This window comes from Megalobrama amblycephala, linkage group LG5, assembly GCF_018812025.1.
Source record: "Megalobrama amblycephala isolate DHTTF-2021 linkage group LG5, ASM1881202v1, whole genome shotgun sequence".
NCBI classification, from domain to species: domain Eukaryota; kingdom Metazoa; phylum Chordata; class Actinopteri; order Cypriniformes; family Xenocyprididae; genus Megalobrama; species Megalobrama amblycephala.
In genome coordinates, this window is record NC_063048.1 from 40411871 (window position 1) to 40439190 (window position 27320).

The 27320-nt window shown below is 38.9% G+C and overlaps 1 protein-coding gene and 1 long non-coding RNA gene across 3 annotated transcripts in view; one reads left to right on the top strand and one right to left on the bottom strand.

Annotated features, from left to right (window-relative positions):
• The window catches only part of LOC125269360, a 29437-nt gene extending 24733 nt beyond the window's left edge, over positions 1–4704 (top strand). For both annotated transcript variants that reach the window (XR_007185086.1, XR_007185085.1), the window contains exons 3-4: positions 4017–4216; positions 4564–4704. This is a non-coding gene — a long non-coding RNA (uncharacterized LOC125269360). The remainder of the gene's footprint in view (positions 1–4016; positions 4217–4563) is intronic.
• On the bottom strand, positions 917–27320 carry crip2 (cysteine-rich protein 2). The gene is made up of 8 exons (XM_048192296.1): positions 27013–27320; positions 10218–10312; positions 6795–6852; positions 4558–4692; positions 4336–4404; positions 4113–4207; positions 2498–2555; positions 917–2268 (listed from the first exon to the last, which is right to left on the bottom strand). Exons 1-8 carry the CDS (start codon positions 27170–27172, stop codon positions 2201–2203), a joined length of 738 nt encoding a protein of 245 aa, XP_048048253.1. The 5' UTR covers positions 27173–27320; the 3' UTR covers positions 917–2200.

Below are 27320 nucleotides of genomic sequence, written 5' to 3' on the forward strand. Positions count from 1 at the left end.
CAGACGTTAATACTGGCTGCCCTTGTCTAATGCCTTGAACATGAGCTGGCATATGCAAATATTGGGGGCGTACATATTAATGATCCCGACTGTTACGTAACAGTCTGTGTTATGTTGAGATTCGCCTGTTCTTCGGAGGTCTTTTAAACAAATTAGATTTATATAAGAAGGAGGAAACAATGGAGTTTGAGACTCACTGTATGCCATGTGCTGAACTCTTTTTATTTAACTATGCCAAGGTAAATTCAATTTTTAATTCTAGGGCACCTTTAAGCTTTTTCTGTAAGTTGAATAGGGAAGGCGTAGGATGTAGCATAAGCTTTTTGAACTGCGAGAGTTTTACACTTTCTTCGTAAGCTGAATATAGAAGGCGGTCTTGCAGAAACTAGATATTTTACTTCATAACTTGTTAAATATGGATTTTTTTTTTTTTTTACAATGGAGTTACGAGGTTTAGTCATAAGCTCTTGGTTAAATACTGTAAAAACCACATAAAGATGTAAAGGACGACAAATAGTATTAATTTTTAAAAAGACAAAATATAGGGATATGACATTTCCCCGTAAAACCTACAATATTTTATTGAATGAATATCTCCAATGCTTTGAGAACTCACATCACAAGAGTATTCCTAAGAACAACCTATAATGTAAAATGGAGTTAAACAATTGATTACAAAAATCATTTCATGTTCAGAGCACAATTCTGTCAGACACATTATTAGTGCTGTGGGAAAGTGCATATATAACACATAGATCATCATCTTTCTGTTACTGGAAAATAGTAACAATGGCAGTGCATTCAAACCCATCTATGACAATTTACTTTCACTCCCATATTGTTCCCTTCTTGTTATAGCATGTTATTACAGCAGTCACATTCATCTGGACTTAAATAAGAAATCCAAGACGAGGGAAAGGCGTTATGTAAACTTTATTTATGGGATTAAATATACAGAAGCAGCAGGACTTTACATGCAGGCTCTGCATAAGAAAGTTCTCAAAAGTAAATAGGCCTGATACAGCAAAAATCATTATAACAACATTAACAGTCGTAGAGTTCAAATGCACATTCAGTAAGAATGTAGTCAAACTTATTATGAGCTAAAGAACAAACAAGGAACATAATACTTCAGTTTCAACACTTTAAGAAACTGGGGTTCATCTAAAAATATTCAAATCACAAACAATACAAAAGATTATTCATATCTTTTCCATAATTCTTTATGTAACACTACTAGATTGGCATCAGAAATATTAGCTGCAGCTACTTGGTCACCAAGCACCAATCACATACACCATCTGTCCCGGTGGACTTCCACTAGCTACCTCATAAATCAGGGGTGTCCAGGGCTGCTCCCGAAGGGCCCGCAGAATTTAGCTTCATCCTGTCCCAACACACCAGCCTGGAAGTTTCTAGTAATCCGGAAGCCCTTGATTAGCCGGTTCAGGTGTATTTAATTAGAGTTGAAGCTAAACTCTGCAGGACCGCGGCCCTCCGGGAGCAGAAAGACCTTAAAAATAAGAGCTTGGCCATTTTAATTTACTGTCTGTATACATTTTGAAGATCTTCTCTGAAAAATGTTTTAACTCAGGAATGTTGCCATATGGCCAAGAAGTAAATCTGGGGTTTGAGAATATTTTTCAGATTTATGATAATGTGCTCCCGAACGCACCTGCACGAAGCCTCTGAGGTGAGATTCATCTCTCTGTCAGCAGGCATTTCAAACAGCATGAAACAAAGCTCCCCAAGTGAACTTCTGTTGTTTTATCTGCTACTAGAACATACATCCTACTGTACATGCAGTATTGTGGAAGTAGGGTATTGGTTTTTCATTTGTAGGTGAGCTATATGCAACATTTTAATGATTACACAAACAAAGGTAGTGTATACAATTAAATAAATTACTTTTAAATTACTCATAGGACAATGATCATGTTGACCAGTGTGTGTATATCACGAAGCTTAAATTTCCCTCTTGTTGTGGACAGTTGGGGTAGAGGACTATCAAGTGGACCAATAAGAGTCCAAGTGACTGTCAGTGGTGCAGTTGGAGCTGAAGGCTTGTGGCGTCACTTTTCTGCTGAAAGATCCAAGCTAGAACAGGTTATCCGTGATAAGGCAAGGGGCGTATGTGAGTGCGTGAGGTACTGGTAGTGGCTGTTATTATAGTGTAATTGAGCTTCCCAAAGACTGAAAATCAAGGCTGAGCCTCCGTGTTGGGCTCCTTGTCGTAGATGTAGCTGCCAACACCACCAGTGTTTACACCTGGAAATCCAAAAGTCAGTCATAACTAATTCTGGACATATCAGGATTTCAGCATTCATTGTAATAATTAAGAAAGCAGAAAATATATAGAAGGTCAAAAGCTGCATTAAAAGTGCTTTATCTTTAATGCTAATAAAGAATTACAGTGACACTAATTTGAAACACTGTCAGATTTATTATCAGAAAATGAAGCAATAGCTCCACCTATAGTTGAAATGTCTCACAGTACCTTTTGGGCCGAAGAGGACTGCATAACACGGTTTATGGCAGTAGGGCTGACCATCGTGCTACAACACATAAAAACACATTTTAAGGCAGATTCATGCATTCAGCTGATATAAATATTTCTTCAGGCATTATCACTACCAACGGAATATAAATTTTTTTCAATACCTTTTCATTTTTTATGGCAAGACACCCCAGGTGAATATGGTAAAAAACAAAATTAACGAACAGATATCACCATACTTCCCCAGTTAACTGATTACATTAAGAATTGCAAAAAAAAAAAAAAAAAAATTGTATTACAAGTTTTCAGAAATGTTATGTTTAAACATGCAAATGAGGCATTATCTAATTAAATATGCACTCATTTGCATACATCGCATACACTAGAACAGGAATCTGAACATTGGATGAAGTCAGGTTCAAAAATCTTGTTTCTTTTTTTTCTCTTTTTTTGACATATTAGTCAAAAGGTCAAAGGTTTTTACAGAGGGGATTTTTGATATCTCTTTTTAATCAGGCCATAAATCAGAAAATACTGTCCACAGCCAGAAAAAAAAAAAGTAATAAAATAGTAATAAAATGTTCTATAAAATCAGGCAAATTATATATGAACAAACTTATCTGTAAAAACCTTCGGAATATAGATATGAATAAAACTGTAAAGTAAAAATGAAATACAAAATAAAAAAGGTAATTGCGACTTTTTATCTAACAATTCTTTTTTTCTTGTGATTGCAAGTTTACATCTCACAATTTAGTTTTTTTCCTCAGAATTGCATGATATAAAGTCAGAATTGTGAGATATAAAGTCAGAACTGCGTGATATAAAGTCAGAATTGTGAGATATAAAGTCAGAATTGCGAGTTATAAAGTCAGAATTACATGATATAAAGTCAAAATTGCTTGATATAAAGTCAGAATTGCATTGTATAAAGTCAGAATTACGTTATATAAAGTCAAAATTACCTTTTTTTATTTATTTATTTTATCTAGGGATGGAAACAAGCTTCCATAGATTTCTGACTGAAAGTTGACGGTAGCCATTGACTTTTATAAAAAAAAAATTTTCCTAGTATGGAAGTCAATGGCTACCGTCAACCGTTTTATTACCAACATTCTTTAAAATATCATCTTTTGTGTTCAACAGAAGAAAGAAACTCAGGTTTATAACAACTTGAGGGTGAGTAAATGACAAAACGTTCATTTTTGTGTGAACTATCCCTTTAAGACCTGCACATCAGCTAAAAAATTGATTGCGTTAATGCATATACAGTATGTCATTAAAACATGATTTCATTGGCTTCTATAGGGACATGCAGGGAAAGTTTATAAAAAAGTAAAATTATTTTTGCACAATGTAATTATCACACTAAGTCATATCGAGATTTCATTTTTATTTCGATTAATTGTACGGCCCTACTCCCAAATGAAAAAAAAACTGGGAATTGTAAATGAAGACTTTAATATTTGTTAATGGCCTTAATTTCCAGCTAATTGATTTATTACTTAATGACCCACAGATGCCCTGCAGTTTATTCAAGATTTCTACTTGATGAACCTCTTATACATGGACAGAATTAATGAAAGCATCATGGCAGCCTTTATTTTCCCCTCACCTCTGCATGGCTTCCTGCTGCCAGGGTCTTACTACATCTTTCACAGCGCAGGCACGGACGATGCCAGTCCTTCCCCAGTGATGTCACCTTCTCAGCTGCCATAAGTAAGTAAAAGGACATGTCATTCTGCTAGCTCCATTACACTTCCTGTTATGCATTTCCTATAATTCAATTCAAATTCAAGCCACAATGTGAAATGTTATTAGGACAGAGAGAAACATACCAAAATAGACCTTCTTGTTGCATCTGGGACACAGGTTGGCTTCCCCAGAGAAGGTGGTGACGCTTCCAGCTGAAATGATCCAAATAAACACTTTGTAATTCATACGTCACATTGCAAAACATTTAGAACACGATGATTTGTAGCTAAAGGAAGATGCACACAACCTACAGTTTTACACATTCAGTACAGGTCAGAATAAAAGTCAGTTGCTGCTGTTTGTACCTTTAGATGGCGGTCTTGAAGATGCTGGGACCCATTTCTCCTGAGGTTTGGGTGCAGAGTCTACGGTGGACGCGGGTGGGGAAGCGTTGGTGGGAGCCTCGTACACGTATGATCCTGCACCCCCGATGTTCACACCTACATATTAACCAGAGTTTCATGAAAATATCCCATTCTCATGCAAAATTCACGATGAGAAATGTTTGATATGACTACTTTACATTTGTTCATTCATTAAAATTAGCTAACGCATTAGGTATGAACTAAGGCTCTGTTTGCACCTGGTATTAAGATGCGTTTTGGTCGATCGGAGCACAAGTGGATGACACTAAATACAGGTGTAAAACGTTTTGAGCTTGTCCACTTTCATCCACTTCCAGAGGTAGTCGAAAACGCATTAAATTGGATTGCTTTTGTAGAGTAGACGCTCATGTGGTCACAAACAGCCACAAAAGTCCACCTACTCTCCACCTACTGACTTACTGCATTAATATTTTGGGAAGTACGATACCCTGAAGGGATTTAAACTTTGTCAGCTGAAGACCCAAGTTTGGTTTGAAGTACCAAGCACAATGTTCTCTCACCATTCCTGATTTCTAACACACACTCACAGTGTTCGGTCGGTCTTGAAACTACATTTATTTTGTCCAATAGATCAAAAGACAAAACATACATTTACCCGCCCACAGACCCTGCCCTCGAAAAAACCAGGACAGAAGTGGTTGAAAGTGGACAAAAGAGACGGATCAAAACACCAGGGAATGTGGGAATGTGTCTCCCTCGTCTATTTGTGATCCGATTGACCAAAACTCATCTTAATACCAGGTGGAAACAGGGCCTAACAATCCTATGCTATGGGATTTTTCACCTCATTAATGTACAACATGTACAATTAACAATGTTATAAAATAGTATATAATCTAACATGAATCTACATTAATAACTTTGATCCTCAAAGTGTTGCCAGTGAGTTATTTCTCAGAACAAGAATATTCTTAATGCCCAGCAGCACTCTTTAATTTCACGATAACAATGTTTTATATGTAACTATTTATTCATGTTTTAGACTCTTTTCCATGAACTATGTGTACCAGAGAGTAAAAATGTAAATCAAATCAATTATTTCATAACCCAACATACCATATATAAATGGACAGATCAGAACAGTTAGTTCCATGTCAATAGACCTTATTCAGAACAGCATCATGACAGGTATGAAAGCGAGGCTGTGAGGGACAGACTTACAGAGTTTTCAATGGCATTTGCTGTAAAAAGTTACATAAAGCTCCAAGATCATTTATAATTTTTCACAGCTCATGTTGTGTGGAGTTTGTCTACTAACATTTCTTGCAAAGACATTTTTGCAGTGTTTAATCAGCAGAACAATAAAAAAAAACACAAAATAACAGTACAATCCACTGAAGAGATGCATGTCTATCCCTCAAAGCCTCGCCTTCATTCCTATTAAAGGGTTAGTTCACCCAAAAATGAAAATTCTGTCATTTATTACTCACCCTCATGCCGTTCCACACCCGTAAGACCTTCATTAATCTTCAGAACACAAATCAAGATATTTTAGTTGAAATCCGATGGCTCAGTGAGGCCTCCATAGGGAGCAATGACATTTCCTCTCTCAAGATCCATAAAGGTACTAAAAACATATTTAAATTGGTTCATGTGAGTACAGTGGTTCAGTATTAATATTATAAAGTGATGAAAATATTTTTGGTGCGCCAAAAAAACGAAATAACGACTTATAAAACACTGCTTCAGGAAGCTTTGGAGTGTTATGAATCTTTTGTGTCGAATCAGTGGTTCGGATCGCGTGTCAAACAGCCAAACTGCTGAAATCACGTGACTTTGGTGCTTCGAACAGCTGATTCGACACAAAAGATTCATAACACTCCAAAGCTTCCTGAAGCAGTGTTTTGAATTTGGCCATCACTATATAAGTCGTTATTTAGTTTTTTTGGCGCACCGAAAATATTCTCGTGGCTTTATAATATTAATACTGAACCACTGTACTCACATGAACTGACATGAACTTCAACAAAAATATCTTAATTTGTGTTCCGAAGATTAATGAAGGTCTTACGGGTGTGGAATGACATGAGGATGAGAAATAAATGACATTATTTCATTTTTGGGTGAACTAACCCTTTAAAAAGATGGCACTACTTTGAATAAGGTCTATGTTGATGTCACATGACTTCAACTTGAAAAGCTAAATGTGTTCTCACCTTTTGGCCCAAAGAGGGCAGCATAGCATGGCTTGTGGCAGTATGGTTTCCCATCATGCTGTGAGGACGTAAAACAGAATAAAAAAACATGGTCATTTCAGGCTCATAGTCCATCAATCAAGACTGATTGTGAATTTAACCTGCTGCTTGTACACTATCCTAAATGTCTAAATGCCACAGACTTTGCTTATCTTGGCATCCACTCCCTGATAACAATCACAGCAGTTGCTAGAAAACAGTCTATATTGATGGATAAGGACACCCAAAGTGTCCTATCTATGTGCCTTGAGTGTGTCCGTGTGTACAGGGAAGGATGTGGAAAGAACATTCTTCAATGGCAGTTGCTCCCAGAGCCCTTTGGAGAGGGCCTTGGCGGGAAAAGGTTGCCATGGGAACCGCCAGACAGCAACTGTGTGACCGTTACAGCTGCACAGGGCAGGATAAAGGAACGGAAGTGGCCGTATGCCAGTGCAGAAGTATGCAAGGGGGAAAAAATGTGTAACGAGCCCCACATTCCAACCAAGACTAGCAGACACCTTCCCACCTCAATTCCCATGATAGAAAACTTGATGATGCTGTAACATACCAATACTTCTAAAAAAGGCAAAAAAGCTACACTGGCTGACTACAGAGGTCTAGTGGTTCTGGTGTAAATCAATCAGGACCCTAAAGTGGTAGCCCAACCAGACCACTATGGAGGGAATTTTAGGACTTCACCAACAAGTTTAGCCAGTTAAGTCTGGTCAACTTTATAGCTTATTCTAGCCAAGACCGTATCCACCTTATTTTTCAACACAGAGGTTAGGTGTTTTCTGTGAATGTGCGAGACTTCCAGTTTATTAGCTGCTATAGGGAAATAACGAGAAGAATATCAAAGTGTAGTAAACTGTAAAACTCTTTGCCCTACAAATCAGCGTGTTTATAAATAAGACAATACATTAAAACAATATAGCAAAAAATACCAGTTTGCAATATCAAGCAGTTGTTTTGTACAGCTAAAAATAACTGGAAGCCAGTCACATTAAAATTACAAATGGCCACACCTGCTCTTACCTTAAAAATAAGGTGGATACTGTCACATTCGTTTTGGCGCTGCCCAGAGGATCACCTCCGCCTCCGGGCGGCGCCGTAACATTCTACTGTCAATCAGCGGATCCTGAGCGGACCCATGTCGGATCCGCGAACGCGTACGCGCCTTTACTGTAATGGTTGTATCAATTTGCGGGTCCCAAACGGACCTGCCACGGAGGTAAGGTTTTAATCGCGGATGTGGAGTGGACGCCTTCGTTGATCCGTCACTGCGCGCAAGTGGACGCCGATACGGGTCCTTTCGCGGATACGTTCCTGAAGCCGCGGCCGATCAGCTATGCAGTCCTTTTGCTGTGTGGGTATCAAATCCAATGACTAATTCTTCTGTGGAGCCGCTAACTATAGCAAATCTTGGATAGTTCACCCAAAAATGAAAATTATACTATGATTTACTCACCCTCAAGCCATCCTAGGTGTATATGACTTTCTTCTTTCAGATGAACAAAATCAGCGTTATATTATATAAAATATAAAATATCCTGGCTCTTTCAAGCTTTATTATGGGAGTGAATAGTAACTGAGATTTTAAAGCCCAAAAAAGCGCAGCTATCCATCATAAAAGTAATCCACCCCAGTCCAGGGAGTTAATAAAGGCCTTCTGAAGCAATGGGTATTTATAAGAAAAATGCACATAATTATAACTTTATAAACTGTAATCACTAGCTTCCAGTAATGTCCATCCATGTCCAGAGCCGAGTTCCTGCGTATGATGTAGGATGTAGGAGTAAGCTTAGGTGAGAATAGACGCCTCTTGCGGTTTAAACAAATAGGTTTGGTCAACAAACTCAAGCTCCTCCGACATTTCTCTTTAAAAATTCTTGTTTTAGACTTCTAATTCGTGACAGAGCCGGTCAAAGTTCACTCTTTTGTAGAGCTGACCGATATATCGCCCAGCCCTACTCTTTTGCATACGGAAACCAGTGATTCTAGTTTAAAAATATGGATATTTTTCATATAAAAATGCATCACTTCATTTCAGAAGGTCTTTATGGAGCCATGTGGATTACTTTTATGATGGATGGATGCACTTTTTTGGGCTTCAAAATCTTAGTTACTATTCACTGCCATTATAAAGCTTGAAAGAGCCAGGATATTTTTTAATATAACGCTGATTTTGTTCATCTGAAAGAAGAAAGTCATATACACCTAGGATGGCTTGAGGGTGAGTAAATCATGGGAAATTTTCATTTTTGGGTGAACTATCCCTTTAACATTTTTCGTGTGCAATATGCATCAGACAGACAGTGAAAAGCCAGTGGGTGTGATGTCGAAGTCAGATACAACACTTAAGCCACCAGCTCCCATTACAGTTCTCACCGGTCATCTCTCACTGGTCATATAGAGCAACCCACACTTCCCAGAACCAAGAATCACATCATGGTAAGTGAATCCAAACTCCCTCCTTTCTGCATCAACTTACCATCACTATTCCTATGAATCCTCTCGCTTTACCCTGCCAGAATCCATTGAGGACACCAAGTAGTGATCATCTTAACCACAGGGTGAGTTCTTGTTCACTCAATAGTCTTAAAGAGAAATGTACATGTGTGCTTTGCTCATCTTCACAAACCCATCATCATTCCTGTACCATGTAACAACCGCCAGAAATCTTACCACAGCAACCTGACCTACATCCAGATTTAGGCTGAAGTGAGTGGTGAGGATGTTAATATGCTTACGCAGAGATTACAGAGAGAATTCCTTCTATTTGTGACTCTTCCAGGAGTAAATGCAAAACTCAGGTGTTTCCTACTGTTATCCTTGTGGAATACAGACTCAAGGCAACATGACTGATGATGAGGACGATTCCCCTGGCTCTAAAACATCACTGCCCTGTCCTTTACCCTCTGCTTCCATTCCGATCTAGAAACAGTCATCACAATGTGATGTAATAGGATGCTGGAAAGGTCGTGGAGAATTTCATTTGGCTCACAGTCACGTACACAGGAACACTCGGGACGTACAAAGCCTGCCAGTGAGCTTTCAACAAATCACTGAAGACGAGCATCATGAGACACGATTACAACAGCTTTCCAAAACAGATAAGGAGGGAAAATGCTTGTTGTGGCATGGCACAGGTTTTGTAACGGTTTAGTTTGCCTTTGTATTTTCATGACTGCACCATATTTACCCCTTAAAATGTTTGTCATGCTAGCACCCAACACACATAATGCCACGTGACAGGCCTCAGTCCTGGTGCTGGACTCTTCAAATAGACCACTGATCCTCTGATGGAAACACGTAATGTCATAAAGTCAATACTCAGCTGTCTGAGTTTGAGTTTCCCCAACTAGACTGCAGAGAGGTAGTGTGTGATCTAGTAGTGAGTCTTACCTCGGCATGGCCACCCGCTGTCAGGGTCTTACTGCAGCGCTCGCACTTCAGACAGAACTTGTGCCAGTCCTTCCCCAGTGATGACACCTTCTCAGCTAGGAGATGAAAAAGAGAGAAAGATTGATTTTTACACTTTTGGATGAGAAAATGTGACTTTGCATATGAAAACCGTCATCCAATATTAGGGTTGGTCAGTGGTTCCAAGTCGCTGGCGGTAGTTACTAGGGTATTGAGGCATTGCTGTGGGATTTTTCACCTCACAATTTGAGGTATAAAGCTGCAGTCCGTAAGTTTCACCTCTTTGTCGCCATCTCTGTTTGAACCCTGAAATTGCAGTTAATTGCAGAGTTATCTTGTTTTGAGGTGTATGTGTTGGTTGTCTAATAACACGCAAGTTGCCAATGATGATTGTCGTTTTAAACTTGCTGGATTACAAGCCGCCATCAAAATGACAAGTTTAATTACATTCCAGCTGCTGTAAGAAGAGGCAACAAACGATCCGCCACCTGCAGCATCCATACACGCGATATAGCCAACTAGCCGGGACTCCTTTATGTACACAAGCGTGACGTAATGGCACAAAGACAAATTGTATTTCCTGTGGAAACCTACCAGTACCACTCAAATTAGAACGCATTATTAAAAGCTTACCGTTGTGAATCAGGCTAAGGAGAGCTAGGAGATCGTTTTGAACATTGGCTGGTTATGTATTGCTCAAAAATTAGGTGTTGCTTGTTACATTCAAATGGAATATAGTCTTGAGCATGATTTGCTTTGGTCTTTATAATAGACTATGGCTGCATCTGAATGCATTCTTCCCTACTATAAAGTAAATGAAAACCAGTATGTGAAAAGAGTGGCACAGTATGTCTGAATATTATTAATAAAACAGTATGGAAAAGTACCTGGATGACCTACTACTACTACTAATTCTGAAGATTCTGCACATCCAACGGACATTTTACTATCCCATGAAGCCACAGGAGAGGATTTGTGAATGGAAATGAGGCAATTTCTCCTAGCATTTTGAGCGCTATTGAGCAGATTCTTAAACACCTCTGATTGGCCATTGTGTTCACAAGCTCAACAGATATGTCTGTAATTAGCTACAATGATCAATGCTTCAAAAACATGTTGTAAATTGACATCTTTGACGCTCTTCACTTACACAGATACACACGGGAGCATTTGAAAGCAGTCGCCTATCAGCGGATCCCTAATATATCTGCTGACAGACGGATCCGCTGATAGATGCCTGCTTTCAAATGTTCCCATGCGTTGATCATTGCAGCCAATCACAGACATATCTGTTGAGCTCCTGATTAGCTATGAATGTGCCATGGATACTTCCTGTTTGAAAATCCAATAAGCTAAAAAGTATGTAGTGCATTTCCTCAGAAAGTTAAAACAAAGAGTGCGAGAGTCTCCACACAGCATTATTAATTGGGTGATGAAAAGAGAAATCAATTTCCTTGAGCTTTTGACATATAAGAGGTCATCATACTATAAGAATATCCTGTAAGTTTTGGAGCTGAAAACTTCCTTGTTAGTCCAATAAAAGATTTTATTGATACCAGACCCAGAAAACGACAGGATTTTCAAAGTGGGGATCTATGACGTCAAAGGGCAGCAAGCACCGCCTCCACGGAAAATGATCAACGCCTACTTCATCACTGCCTGTTTAGCCCCGCCCACCGAGTCATGCATGACGTGCAATAGAATAGGTAGCCTAAGTAACATATGCCTACGTGGTGCTAAACCAGATCGAGCTACCAAGCAATAAACATGCCGTGCCTGGACTCGACAGTAATGCAACATGTAAGTAACTGTGTTCATTCTAATGCCTGATCTGATATTAATGATTCATGTACAGTCAGATGTTCTTTGTCTGTGTGTCAGTAAGTCGAACCCATGACTAAATGTCAACTTGCGTCGTTTCTCTTAGTAGGATGAAAATAATCTGTTATTTAACGGTGATTAAATTATATAAAGAAAGCGATTAAAGAATGCTCCCTTTGCAATCGGAGCAGCTCACGCTGAAGCTGTCAATCAAACAGCGCAAGTTTATCAGTGACTGATGTGCAAAACTCACGTTTTATTCAACGAATCTCTTAGTTATATCGCATTTGCACTGTTAGTGAAGATGAAAGCATGTGGTAGTGTACAGAAATTGAGTTGCAATGACAAGACCACTGCTTTCATGTGCTCAACAACATATCTGTGATCGGCTGCACAGTGTTCATCTCTGCAACCTTTCATACCGCAATCTAAATATAATGCCATAGATCTAAATGTAATGCAACATTTTTCACGATTAGTTAACCTTGAGAGCTGTAATGGTAAAAACACGCTAAAAGAGAGAGTAGGCTAATACTTGGCTATTTCAAATGGAAAGATGTCAGCCAATCACAGCAGTGGGCGTTTACACTGAAGTCTCACAGCAGACACGCCCCTTAAAACAGAGCGTTCAAACCAGAGGGCTAAAATCAAGGTAGGAAAAATGCATTCTACTTATAAATTATGACAATTTTGGATATAAAAAGCATGCTAACATTATAAGTGCACCCCAGGAAATATTATAACAACGCAGTTCATGACCCTTTTAAATCGTGGATTTGTATTGTTTTCAGATCCAGGCTAATTTTGAGGATGTGTGCTGGTCTGTGCATTTTCATTCTGACAATCAATGTGAGATCACTTTCTATAAAAACAATTAAAAGCACTGGCCTCATGATGAGGGGTCACAGAGTTTTATTTCATAGCAGAGATGTGTTGACATGCAACACAAGGAAATGCAGTGGTATGGGGCTAATTACAGCCGGACAGCTAAGTGACAACATCTAGTACAGAGACCCACTTTTCCATTTCCCCTCCTGTCCCGTTTCTTTAGGAGGGTCTCGGGAGACTTCCTTAGACCTAATATTACTCTTTCCATTTATATACCTCACTCTCAAGACAATGTATTTCACTGGTCTGCTGGGACAACTCTCTCACTCTGGAGGAAACACCTTTGCTTATCAAAAAGGGGCACACAATTGCCTAGAGAGAAGATGTCATTTCCTCCTGTTTTCCTCTCCTTCCTTCGCTTTCCCGCCTGGAAAAGCATTGTTTTCATTCTGTCAGTTTTGCAGCCCTCTTAGTCTGTCTCTCGGGGGGGGGGTCCTAGGTCAGCACAGCAGAGATCAGTTTCACCAGAGGAGGAGATTTTATACAGCTGAAGTGAAGCAAAAACTCCTATTCCACTGAGATACACAGCTATATCCACACATGGAGGCGTAGGAACAATTTGAAATGTATGGGCACAGATCTTTGAAAAGTAAGATAATCTCCAGGACATGTAGATGTTCGCTAACGGTATTCTGCTGCAAAGGTATTTCAAACTTCTTTTTACCCCTAAGTAGAGCTGTGCGATTAATCGTAATTGATTTTCAATTTCAATTTTGGCTTCCAATGTTTATGAAAACAATATAAATCAAGGTAAAACAATTATTGTACTGCTGCCGCATTCCGTCCAGCACACCTTCCTTTCCTTTCCTTTCACAGCGGTGCGCTTTTATTCCCCTCTAAAAGCCCAAACTTAACATCCAGATCAGCCAAACAAGTGTGTTGTAAAATGCAGTCAACTGTTGCTAGACTGCAGGATGTGTCGAAGCCGAATGCGGATGAGCAAATGGACTTTGGATACGCACCTAAACACATTCACATACTCTCCTTTTTGGAGAGTATTCACGTAAACACAGTGGGTTTTGTCCTAAGTTACGTATGTAACAGTATATTGGATCCATGCATTAGCTCTTAAAGTGACAGCAGCCTAATAAACCTGCTGCAGTCCATCCTTAAAGGGTTAGTTCACCCAAAAATGAAAACTCATTTTCATTTTCTGTTGATTAAAATGACTTATCATAAACAGTAAAAGACAACAACACTCAAGAACTGTAAAAGGTTTTGCCACAAACTCAACTGACAGGCTTCTCTCCTGGATGATTTCATATGAGTCTCTTCAGACCTTAGAACTGTACATTTATGAGCTTCTACAACTTTTGACCTCCTAACTAATCTCCTTTCCAAAAATTGATCATAGAAATAAAAACAGTATAAATAAAAAAGAATAACAGTTTTCTCTTATTTTTAAGTGCAACCATAATCAAAGTACCCTCTCAATATTTTAAAGTGCAAATAGAGACCAACTTTTTCTTCAATCATGATACAGAGCTGAGAGATGGTTACAACTGCACAGCCCAGCCTAAGATAGCTTTCATATTGGGAGATATTTGCATTTTACTTTCGCTTCCGTGATCACGTGTACTCAGTAAATACGGAGCGCTGGTGCTGTGCGCACATTCTACAAGACAAGACATTTGTCAGACGCTTAGGCTCTGTTGTGCAACGAATCCTCCGCCATGGTCTTGTCAGTCATTTCATCACTTACTCTCGTCACATAATCAGTGAACTCTGATTCCTGCTGCACTATGTATGACTCCGTAGCTTGTGTTTGATGCGACCGCTATCCAACTGAATTAAATGGTTTTTTATTTCTATAAAAAGCAAAACGATAGTGGAGGCATAGTGGAGTACTACACATAGCAGTGGCATATTCTATCCTAATTTCACCCTTACACTCCATCATGGCAATACAGCTTTTCAGAAATCTCGTCACATTTTAATCTCGCGGCACGAGATCTCGTCACACCCCTACTAACTAAAATCACGGTTTCATGCAGAAATATAACATGTACGATTAGGGGTTGCGATTTTTTTTCAATAGTTTTGTACTATAAAATGTAACCCTATTAGTAACGCAATAATCATATCCAACTGAATTCTTAGCTGGAGCGACATAAAGGCCCAGACAGTATAAATCACTGCTATTACAACAGCAGGCTAATCCAAGATAAGTGAGATTTCACAGTCAATGACCCAACTGGGTATAAAGAGAGAGAACGTCTCCGCGGGAAAGAAGCCAATGCCAGTGAGTACTATACTACAGTAAGTGTGTGTGTATGTGGTGCTTGACAAAGTGCAGATGAACAGAGCCATTAAAAGGGCTTCTGTTGTTGTACAAGTGTGAGGTTGCTGGGGAGCCGTTTCAGTTATTGGTGTTGTTTCGTGTGGGCGGAGGGAAACGCTAATCGCTCATCAAGCTGAATAGACCCCTGGATGACCTCCAGTCACAGTCTAACACACATTCTTTTACTACAGCCAAAGGAAATTGGTGTTTTGGGTGGTATATTTACATGCATCTTTGTAAAATTGCAAGCCTGGTTTGTGCTTTATAGCGATATCCTAACAGCACTATCATCTCGCAAGTCCCTGCGGGGATCCATTCGACCGGAGAGGGAAGACACGGGAGACCAGAGAGGGTTTCATTAGGGAGTCAGGTTACCTTGGATGCGAGGCGTAGAGGCATGAGAGCCGTAATGGACGATTGTGTAAGATTATACGAGAGGCTGCAATACCTCCCGATGTCCAGCTCTAATGAGCTCAAGCAGAGGTTAGAGTGCAATATGTACACCTGATCGCAGCTTGGTTTTGAGCTGCAGAGGTAATCTCTTTACTGTCTGTAGAGGTAACATCTCCCATCAGCCATTCGATTTCGCTTGTGTGTTTTCCCTCAGTTTACCCCACAATTCAATCAGACGATAACACTTCTAACACCAGGTCAACTGATCCGCGAGCAACAAAGAGGCTTGTTTATTGTGTTCTGGCTGGGGCGCGAAGGGAGCGAAACCCTCAGGGACTTCACACGAATGAGCTTGTGCCATCTCAGCAGGACAGATGCAGGTTTGGATGAGGGCTAATGGACCACACTATGCAGTCAGCTCTCATTACAAAAGCAAATCAGTCACAACAAACAACTCTCTCTACCCAACAAGAGAATCTTAATCAAGTCAACATTACAGAGCAAGATTTATGAACCTGATATCACATAAATAAGTTTCTCTGTAAACATGTCATGCCCAATATCCTGGGGTTGTTCCAGAATAGAAGAGGCTCTCAAAAAGTCAGAAAGCTCAAGCCGTGAGAGAGATGCATCATAATCATTCTCCATTTAATCATTTTTATTAAATTTGTCTAGGCACAACAGATGCCTCTATCACTCCAGAACATAGGGACACTGAATTTGTAATTATTCAAGTGTTTGACCCTTCTTCTCTCCAGCCCTGTTGCTAAAGGCCCCAATATACTCACGGTGAAGTTATTTTTCAATCTTCACTTAGGGGTAAAATGAAGTTCGAAATACATGACCAGCGGTATACTGTTAGCGAACATCCGACACCACACACACTGCTGAAAACGGCGTTTAGATGAATATGTAAATGTGTGCTGCGCGCTTTCCTCTCAATAACAAAATTAAACACGCAAGAAAACTGAGAAAACGGCAAGCATTTTTTAATAAAGCAAGAAAAGCATCTGATCATAGCAACATGGATATGTTTGCACAAGCTCTGAAATTCGGCACTCTAGTAAAGTCACGTCAATTTAGATAGCACTTTAAACAAAAGATTGCTTAAAATCAAGCAGCTTTACTGTATTAAACATGAAAACCAGTGTCAGTGTCTCGTTTCATCAGAAGTACAAATTCATTTTCTCCTATAAAGCAGCTCTCCAGTGTGTTCATGTTTTCACTCGCAGACGTCTGACCTTGACGGACTGAACAGGAGAAATGAGCCGGAAAAATTTCCACGTGAAAGAAGGCATAGCCTCCGCACGCACTTACCCATTACGTAATCGCCATGGACCAATGGTAGTACAAAGGCGTTTACCAGCCATAGTAAACTTTTTCGAACTCCCAAAATGAACTCCAAACGAACTTCATTTTAGCCTGATTTTGTTCGAAATGACGTCACATCAGTTCGTTCTTCAATTTCGCTTAAGTATATTGGGGCCTTAATTCAGACAAGCTTTACAGAACATCCCCAGCTGTGTGATGAACTGAAGATATACCACTTTTATCCTCTCCGTGTACCTTGTGTATCTATTATAAGTGACCTGGCAACAATGTTTTAACATATTTTTGGATAATTTCCATAAAAACTGTTTAAAACTATCCAAACATTAAGACCATCCATAGACTTACATTTGAAAATAAAAGCTTTTCTATGAAATTCTGAATGTCAACAGAAGCTTTTTTTTATTTATTTACACTTTGGCCTTTTTATTGATCAGGCATCTGAAGCATTGACAGGAAGTAATAGGAACAGTGCCAGGACTTGAACTTGGGACGCCCAAACCGCTGTTGCGCTATATGTCAGAGCGCTGCCCACAAGGCTATCGTTTCAGTAAATAGTTTTAAGGTGCGATTTAGTTAAGAGTAAATAAGGTGGGTTTAAGCTACTTCAATACAAGGTTGTAGTCAAAAACAGAAGGTTTATCCACCTTATTTTTAATGTCAGAGTGGACAAGGCCATTTTTAACTTACAAGGCTTCTTTGTGCTTCATCCGCTATCAGTTATTTTAGCTGTAGGCTACTAAAACAATATTGCAAACTGTTATTTATCATATTATTTAAATTTATTATCATAATTAATGCTTTAGTATATTGTGCATAATATATAAGACCAGGAATGTGTATTTAGAAAGTAAGGTCATGTTTCATGAAATTTTATATCTGAAGCTCAGTCCTGCACGAACTGCAAGGAGAGAATGATAAGGAAGGTCTGTTACATGCAGACCCTACCTAATCACAAATAAACAGCACTAGGCCTCAACAACATTTACACAGCTGAACACCCTACAGGCTCCACAGCAAGAATGCACTCTGAAACCTACTCCATCATCCTCAGCAGAGACTTTCTGCATGTTAAAAATAGATTTTTATAGAACGCCTGTAATGGTACACAAACATGACGGTTTGGTACGTACCTCAGTATTGAAGTCACGGTTCGGTACAGCAGGGGGAGAAAACATAAAATTGCTTATTTTTTCTTATTTTTTATTGAACAGAGGTTTATTGAACAAATTGTGTCTCTCTCTTTAAATAAATTCAATTATAATTAACATTTTCTTAAGGATTAGAAAAAAATCTATCTCAGCTAATACTGTAAACTATATGCAGGGAGCCCTTTCTTGCACATTATATTATTATATTATACATTATAATATTAAAGGTTACAATTCACAAGAGCCCAAACTATTAGATTCAGTTTCCATTTATTATTAGATATTTCACATAAGGCAGGTTTTGCATTAACTTCTAAATCCAATTATAAAATTATTTTTCTACTCCAAATAATTTTTGAAATGATCATTTACACAGTTAATGTCATAACTTGTTTTCATGACACATTTATTTAAAAATATATTACATAAATAAGACATTACTAACAGATAAAGTAAATATAATGAATATATAATCTAATATAGTGCATATATTCAGTGAAATGCTCCCTCTAGAGTTCGTTTCTCTAGTGAACTAACATGCTGTGGACACTAAATGACTTGCCTGAGGTAAATGTAATGCTACGAGAGATATTATTCTCAAGCTATTTTATTGATCTCTTTCCACGTTTGAAACACTGGTTGAGAGATTACACGTGAACATATCTATGCATAGATCGCCTGTTCGCTTTTCCAGTTGTGGCGATTAGCAAACAGCATTGCATTACTATGCGCACCCTCTTCTGGACTGGAGTGTGAATTGCCTGTGATCGACTGTATTCATCGTCTGACTGCATGCACCGAACCGATGAATACATGTACCGTAACACATTTATATAAATATAAACAAGTACTAACTGGGTGGCACTGGCTTGACATTAACTCTGAATTGTACGTGATTTGAAGAACCAGCCATACAAGTCTCTAACTGATTAGAACTCAAATGATGGGCAAAATGACATGTGTTATATATCAGTCTACTCACTGTGGTCATACACAAGGAAATCAATTTGAAAGGCAAGGACAGATTTGCTTCCACTTCAGCAGCCAATAATATGGTCCCATCTGTTCAGAGAGAGCTCTACTATGATTGTGTTCTCTCCCTGACTGTCTCCTCTCAAACTGCAAAAGCAACATACGCGCCATCTGGGTCCAACATGGCGCTTCGCTTCGAGTCACTGATTACAGCCTGACCCGCTAGCCTTGCACCTGCAGGCCATATAGCCAAACCAAGATAAAACTGGGTAAAATGTTGCTCAAATGTACACAAAATCATTACATGCACTTCCTGGCTCCAATAAGTATGGAGATTGCTGTGGTTAGTTCCCATGATCCTCCGCTTTTTCAGACTATAAATAGCACACATGCTCTGTGCTCAAATCATGTTCTGTAGCTGTTAATGACCCTACTCTTCTTTAATGGCAAACAGTGCCCTTCTGTGAGACCCTCCCCATGACTATCAACTCCTGAATGGCCAAACAAATCTCAAATAGGCGTCTGATTGCGAGCTTGGTTTTCCAGTTTGCAGCGGCTTGTGAATTTCCTTACAGTAGTGCGGAAAGGCTGGGTGTGGTTTAAACCCATGCTGCACTGATGTGGCCCTGTTTACGCAAGGCACGGGAAGATTTCTGTCTCTTCAGTCTAGCGCCATTTCCTCTTGATATAAATTAAGCAACCTCGTGATTTTCAGTTCTCTGGCCCGCATGAGAGCTGCATGTGTGCTCTGGGCTGCTACTGCGGTGCACACGACTGTCAGGACAAATCAATGCTGCCTCGTGGAGCTTGGCCTCACTCAGTTTCCCTATAGCCAATATGAAACTCTACTGGTCCACACATTTTAGTGGTTGGGTGAATATCATGAAACCTACTATGAACATGCAAGGATCATGTTGTATTCCAAAATCAAAAGTAAGAAACTGTTGCTTAAAGGCACAATATGTAATTTCCCGCTAGAGGTAGCTTATTCTAAACAAAGGCGTAGCTTGATGACGCCTTGAAATCGAGGGTAATGCAGGAATGATGTAATTGATAGTCCGTGTCCTGGTTAAAATTACTTATTTCTCTGGATTTAAACACACAAGTCAACAAAAATATATAATATTGTTCTAGTGGTTTTTGGATATTTTAATCCAAAAATCTTATATATTGTGCCTTTAAGAAAATCTATTGCATTGTAACATTTCCATGACAATTAAGCCCATTTCCCCTTTCAATTCTCATTAATGCAACAGTATCCATTACTATAATATGAAAAATATTTATATATAATTTCAGTTTAATACATTTATTTAATTACTATGGCGGCCTTTTCTGCACTGACTTGTAATTTACACTGATTTAAATAGCAAAAAAAAGCAAAAAAATTGTATTTCAGTAATTTTTACTGTAATACTGTAAAAAATCTAATCAGAATCAGCATTGGCAAATAATAGGAAATGCTGAAGAAAAAAAAACATTTGGATGTCTTACTTTAATAAGAATTTGGGGGTGATGTTAATTGTGATAAAAATAGTGCCAAAAACCCATTATGGTCCTAAAATATGTTATGCTACATATAATAAAACTGTATTGGTCCTAAATGTTAAGCATCATTTTAATTATGCTACAAATAATATTGTTTTTGCCTTTTAATTTTAGGGTGAAATCTGACCCAGACATTAATTTTTGGGAGATTCGCCCAGTAACAATTCAGATTTTATCCAACAATTCTAATAATACGTTCATGGGTTGATTTATGAACAAAGAGGGAAAAAATACAATCAGCATTAAATTTCCCTTGATGTGTCTCCAGGTAGAGCAAATTTATGGAGACCAAAATTATGCATGTCTGCAGGCCTTCGGGTAGGTCGAATTAGAATAATGGTAGAGTGTAAAGACTAGTCCCATAAAACACAAGTAATTACATGATGTCTTTGGTCTTTTTTTCTTGCTAGCCTTGCAACAAGAGCAAAAAAAACATCTTGTATATGGTCGAGGTGCATGCCTGCCAGAAATCCTGACAGACAAGGAGAACGGCCCCCAATTCTGACGATTACGCAATGCTCCTAAACAGTAGGCAAAAAGTGGCATTATATAACAGATTCTGCACATTCAAACAGCTCGTGGGGAAGCAATGTGGTTTTATAATGGGCACAGACAGTAAAAGTACATCAGAGCTGGGGACAGAGAGGAAAAAAAGGAAAAGTGAGGGTAAGAACATGGAGGACAGTGAGCGCATGATGGAGATGCCCTCTCACATTTCAATATGACTGGCATCTGCGAAAGAAAGCATTCTCAACTTCAATTCAAGAATGAGTGTTCATCTATTCAATGAAAGTGAGCTCTTTCTGCCAATAATAGTGCACAAGTTTTCATTCATATAAATGTTCAGACTCAAACAGACTTAAATTCAGATGCCCCACCCATTTTCAATTGAAGCAAAGTGTGAAAAATGGGAAAGCACTGAATCCATGCGTCACCTTTGCATGCGATAAACAAAGCTTTCACGCTTGCTCTTGTGCAAGAAAACCCACAGCATCTGCGAACAGCTGTCCAATAAATGAATAACAGTTTCAACCGAAAATTTGGAAAGTTTCCGCTCAATACAGTGGCTTACCACTTAGGTTTGAAACAGGATATAGTCAGAAAGGAATTTACAGGAACACATGCACTGACTCCCACAAAAATCAGTTTGGAAATACCATCTGGAGCAGCTGCATTTGCAAACAAAACAGAATTTGGTAATAATGATCTTTTTAATTTATATCTCACATTTTATATTGAATATAAACTATGATAAGTAAATAAAATAACTGAATATTATTAAATAATATATTATTATTTTATAGAGCCTCATTACTGTTTTCCACTCGCTCAATGTCTAGACAGTGGATTTGGATGCAGCCTTCACCTTCACCCTCAAATATTCCACTCTGTGACATTTTCATATTCAGAGGAAAGCACTCAGTCCGAGGACCAAAAGAGGAGAACCGCACCCCTGCTCTTCCACAGCTGTATGGAATGTGTCTTGGCTTCAACGTGAGTCTAATAAAAGCACAGTCACCCACATCTTGTGACGTAAACTGAGGTCTTGGGTGAAACCCTGCATTGTCCTTTCTTCTGCTCTATTACATCATGAACCACTAGCATTGGTCCAATTCCTCCCTTATGGTCAACAAAAATCTAAATGCAGCAAATATTGCACCAAAAGCCATCATGTCTTAAAGGGTTAGTTTACCCAAAAAGAAAATTCTGTCATTAATTCCTCACTATCAATCATCTTCAGAACACAAATGAAGATCTTTTTGATGTAATTTGAGAGCTTTCTGTCCCTCCATAGACAGCTAACACAACTGACACTTTGATGCTTAAAAAAGTTCATAAAGAGACTGTAAAACGAATCTTTATGAATTGAGAGGTTTAGTCCAAATTTTCGATCGCGTTATACGATGAACAGATTTAATTTAGGCATTTATATATAAAACTATATATACTATCTATAGAATATATATTTATATATTCACATATAAAACATTGATCAGCGAACAGAAGCTCAACCGAACCTGCTTAGGCACAAGAACAAACCTCTTCCGGAAGCTCAAACGTGCTGCGTAACACGAGAATGAACCTCATTGGTTCTTGTGAAGCTCAAATGTGCTGCGTAACACGAGAATGAACCTCATTGGTTCTTGCAGAAGCTCAAACGTGCTGCGTAACACAAGAATGAACCTCATTGGTTCTTGCAGAAGCTCAAACGTGCTGCGTAACACGAGAATGAACCTCATTGGTTCTTCGCAGAAGCTCAAACGTGCTGCGTAACACGAGAATGAACCTCACTGGTTCTTGTGAAGCTCAAACGTGCTGCGTAACACGAGAATGAACCTCATTGGTTCTTGTGAAGCTCAAACGTGCTGCGTAACACGAGAATGAACCTCATTGGTTCTCGCAGAAGCTCAAACGTGCTGCGTAACACGAGAATGAACCTCATTGGTTCTCGCAGAAGCTCAAACGTGCTGCGTAACACGAGAATGAACCTCACTGGTTCTTGTGAAGCTCAAACATGCTGCGTAACACGAGAATGAACCTCATTGGTTCTTGCAGAAGCTCAAACGTGCTGCGTAACACGAGAATGAACTTCATTGGTTCTTGTGAAGCTCAAATGTGCTGCGTAACACGAGAATGAACCTCATTGGTTCTTGCAGAAGCTCAAATGTGCTGCGTAACACGAGAATGAACCTCATTGGTTCTTGCAGAAGCTCAAACGTGCTGCGTAACACGAGAATGAACCTCATTGGTTCTTGCAGAAGCTCAAACGTGCTGCGTAACACGAGAATGAACCTCATTGGTTCTTGTGAAGCTCAAATGTGCTGCGTAACACGAGAATGAACCTCATTGGTTCTTGCAGAAGCTCAAATGTGCTGCGTAACACGAGAATGAACCTCATTGGTTCTTGCAGAAGCTCAAACGTGCTGCGTAACATGAGAATGAACCTCATTGGTTCTTGTGAAGCTCAAATGTGCTGCGTAACACGAGAATGAACCTCATTGGTTCTTGCAGAAGCTCAAACGTGCTGCGTAAGACAAGAATGAACCTCATTGGTTCTTGCAGAAGCTCAAACGTGCTACGTAACACGAGAATGAACCTCATTGGTTCTTGCAGAAGCTCAAACGTGCTGCGTAACACGAGAATGAACCTCATTGGTTCTTGCTGAAGCTCAAACGTGCTGCGTAACACGAGAATGAACCTCATTGGTTCTTGCAGAAGCTCAAACGTGCTGCGTAACACGAGAATGAACCTCACTGGTTCTTGTGAAGCTCAAACATGCTGCGTAACACGAGAATGAACCTCATTGGTTCTTGTGAAGCTCAAACGTGCTGCGTAACACGAGAATTAACCTCATTGGTTCTCGCAGAAGCTCAAACGTGCTGCGTAACACGAGAATGAACCTCACCGGTTCTTGTGAAGCTCAAACGTGCTGCGTAACACGAGAATGAACCTCATTGGTTCTCGCAGAAGTGCAAACATGCTGTGTAACACAAGAATGAACCTCATTGGTTCTTGCAGAAGCTCAAACGTGCTGCGTAACACGAGAATGAACCTTACTGGTTCTTGTGAAGCTCAAACGTGCTGCGTAACACGAGAATGAACCTCACTGGTTCTTGTGAAGCTCAAACGTGCTGCGTAACACGAGAATTAACCTCATTGGTTCTCGCAGAAGCTCAAACGTGCTGCGTAACACGAGAATGAACCTCACCGGTTCTTGTGAAGCTCAAACGTGCTGCGTAACACGAGAATGAACCTCATTGGTTCTTGCTGAAGCTCAAACGTGCTGCGTAACACGAGAATGAACCTCATTGGTTCTCGCAGAAGTGCAAACATGCTGTGTAACATGAGAATGAACCTCATTGGTTCTTGCAGAAGCTCAAACATGCTGCGTAACACGAATGAACCTCATTGGTTCTTGCTGAAGCTCAAACGTGCTGCGTAACACAAGAATGAACCTCATTGGTTCTTGCTGAAGCTCAAACGTGCTGCGTAACACGAGAATGAACCTCATTGGTTCTTGTGAAGCTCAAACGTGATGCGTAACACAAGAATGAACCTCATTGGTTCTTGCAGAAGCTCAAACATGCTGCGAAACACGAGAATGAACCTCATTGGTTCTCGCACACGTCAATCAAACATGCTTGCGATTCCGTTTACCACAACTGATGTGTGAGTTGATGAGTGTTTATATGTAAATAAAAGCCTAAATTAAAACTGTTCATCATATAAAGCGATAGAGTCTCTTCAGAAAATTTGTACTAAACCGCTCAATTCATATGGATTAGTTTTACGATCTCTTTATGAACTTTTTGAAGTGTCAAAGTGTCAGTTGTGTAGCTGTCTATGGAGGGACAGAAAGCTCTCAGATTTCATCAAAAAGATCTTTATTTGTGTTCTGAAGATGAACGAAAGTCTTACAGGTTTGGAACAACATGAGGGTGAGAAATTAATGACAGAATTTTCATTTTTGGGTGAACTAACCCTTTAAGAACCTGTGTGTCTAATAGCAAAATAGTCAATTTTTGTATTTGACCTGTCATTGGTTATCATTTTGCTGAGCCTATGAGGTTGATAGGAATACAAAGCAAAACCAGCTCAAGCAAGAGATATTTCTGCCCACCCACTAGACACACCGCCCTGGAAAGAGCTGCACTTGCTTTTATATAACAGCACCTCGCTCCCACCATCGATTCAAAACCACCCGACAGCTTTATTGGTCGTGTGTTATGGCTTTTCCGGTTGACACACAGATTAATACAACATAAATAAGAGCTGAATAATCATCTCAGTTTCCACCACACAAGCTCTGATGCACTGATGAATAACCTTATAAATATGAGAGCAGGGATGAGAAGGTCAAGTGGCAGAGAGGCTATTCAACCGTTTAATGGATTGAGATATTGAGCAGACATCGATGCTGACCAGAAAATGGATCTAAATGAAGAGAAGAGGTTCGTCATTCACTGTGATCTTTCAGCTCCCCAACACATGCTGTATTAATAAAGCAAACATTCAAACCTTTAAAAGCAAAGTATAGCAACCTTTAAGCTTTCATTTTAGTGTTTATAAAAATTGCCCCTCAAGAGAGTGGAACATATCGCTTAAAAAAAGGGAGAGAGAGAGGAAAAAAAAGGGGTGATTGTAATATAACAGGACTTAGACATAACTGTTTACTATTAGTGTTACAGAAGTGGGCAATAAATTGTCTGATGGCTGCTATTGCACTCAGCAGTCTGAAAAGTAAAAAGCTGACATTCAAAGTTTATCTTTACATATTTAATTTTAGGTACAGTATGGTACTTTCCACAAATACGGTACAAAATAGGCCCAGAAAAGCTTAAAAATTATGTGTCCTTAGCAAATGGTCCGAGAAAAGATGTGAATAGCCCTCAGAAAATGTTGATCAACCACAAAAACTATATATATATGCAACATTGCAGTTGCCTAAATACAGTTTAAATCCATGCTTTGTTTGATTTTGCTATTTCAATGTAAAATAAAACATTAAAAAAATATAATAATTAAAAATGTATAAAATGAATTTATACATAAATATAAACACATTTATAAAAATTAATACATTTTTTTTTAAACTAATATATATATATATATATATATATATACACACACACACACACACACATATGCAACATTGCAGTTGCCTAAATACAGTTTAAATTTTGCAATTTTCAATGTAAAATAAAACATTAAAAAAATATCAAAATTAAATGTATGAAAGGAATTTATACATAAATATAAACACATTTATAAAAATTAATAAATAAAATAAAAACTAATATTTTTTCTCCACAATATCTACATTTGTTCAGTAAAATTAGTTAATAATTAAACAGTTTTATTACAATGAAGTAAATAAAAATTATATTAAAATATAATAAATTACTACATAATTTTAATTGTTAGATACAGACAAGAAGATCAAGACGTCTGAAGTGGAACAGGCAAATATCAGTTTAAGGGGAGGATATACAGACATTTGATTTGTTTACAACTAGTTACTTTTCATACTAAGTTAATTATGCGTGACACATTAATTAATACAAAAAACAAAACAAAAAAAAAAAATCCTAAAAAAACAAAATTTGTCCCTGCAATGCTTTGCAAAAGTCATGTGACAACAAAATGTAAACCGTATTCATGGGAACAGTCAACAAGTTCAAGATTATGTTAATTTTGGAGAGTTTTGACTAGTATAACTAGATTCCTGACGGCGAAGTAAATAAGTGAGTGATTTATGCGATCTAGCTGTTTTATCAACACCTGTGTTAACAAATATTTGCTTTCCTTGATTATACAGCGTGGATGTCATTCATCATAACAAAACATAACGGTGAATATATTTTAAAAAGAGGTACAGAAACTTCAAACTTACCAAAATACACAGTCTTCTCGCATTTAGGGCACTTTGAAGCCATGGTGAATTCAAACGGGACTCTCTCACAAGGTTTGTCTTGCACGCGCGCAAGCGGACCAATGGCTGAGAGCTGGAGCGCATCTCTGATCCTACTGAAAGCGCCGCTCTGTATTTGCATAGCCCCGCCCTCTCCTGCAGGTCTACCCTTCTCTCATTGGTCAGGCTACTGGTCAGTCACCAAGTGGGCGGGGATGTCTGGCAGGGGCTTCAGTCTGCTTACTTACTGCCACAGGCTCTTCCTTTTCACATCCTTCAACGGGAATGTG

What these genes read in the sequence shown, in the direction of transcription:
- crip2 (XM_048192296.1), bottom strand. Translation starts at nt 27,172, where the DNA reads ATGCAAATACAGAGCGGCGCTTTCAGTAGGATCAGAGATGCGCTCCAG. An exon ending in CGAGAAGACTGTGTATTTTG is followed by an intron (nt 10,313 to 27,012) that starts GTAAGTTTGAAG and finishes TTCATCTCCTAG; the next exon opens with CTGAGAAGGTGTCATCACTG. An exon ending in TGCCCTCTTTGGGCCAAAAG is followed by an intron (nt 4,693 to 6,794) that starts GTGAGAACACAT and finishes GTTAATATGTAG; the next exon opens with GTGTGAACATCGGGGGTGCA.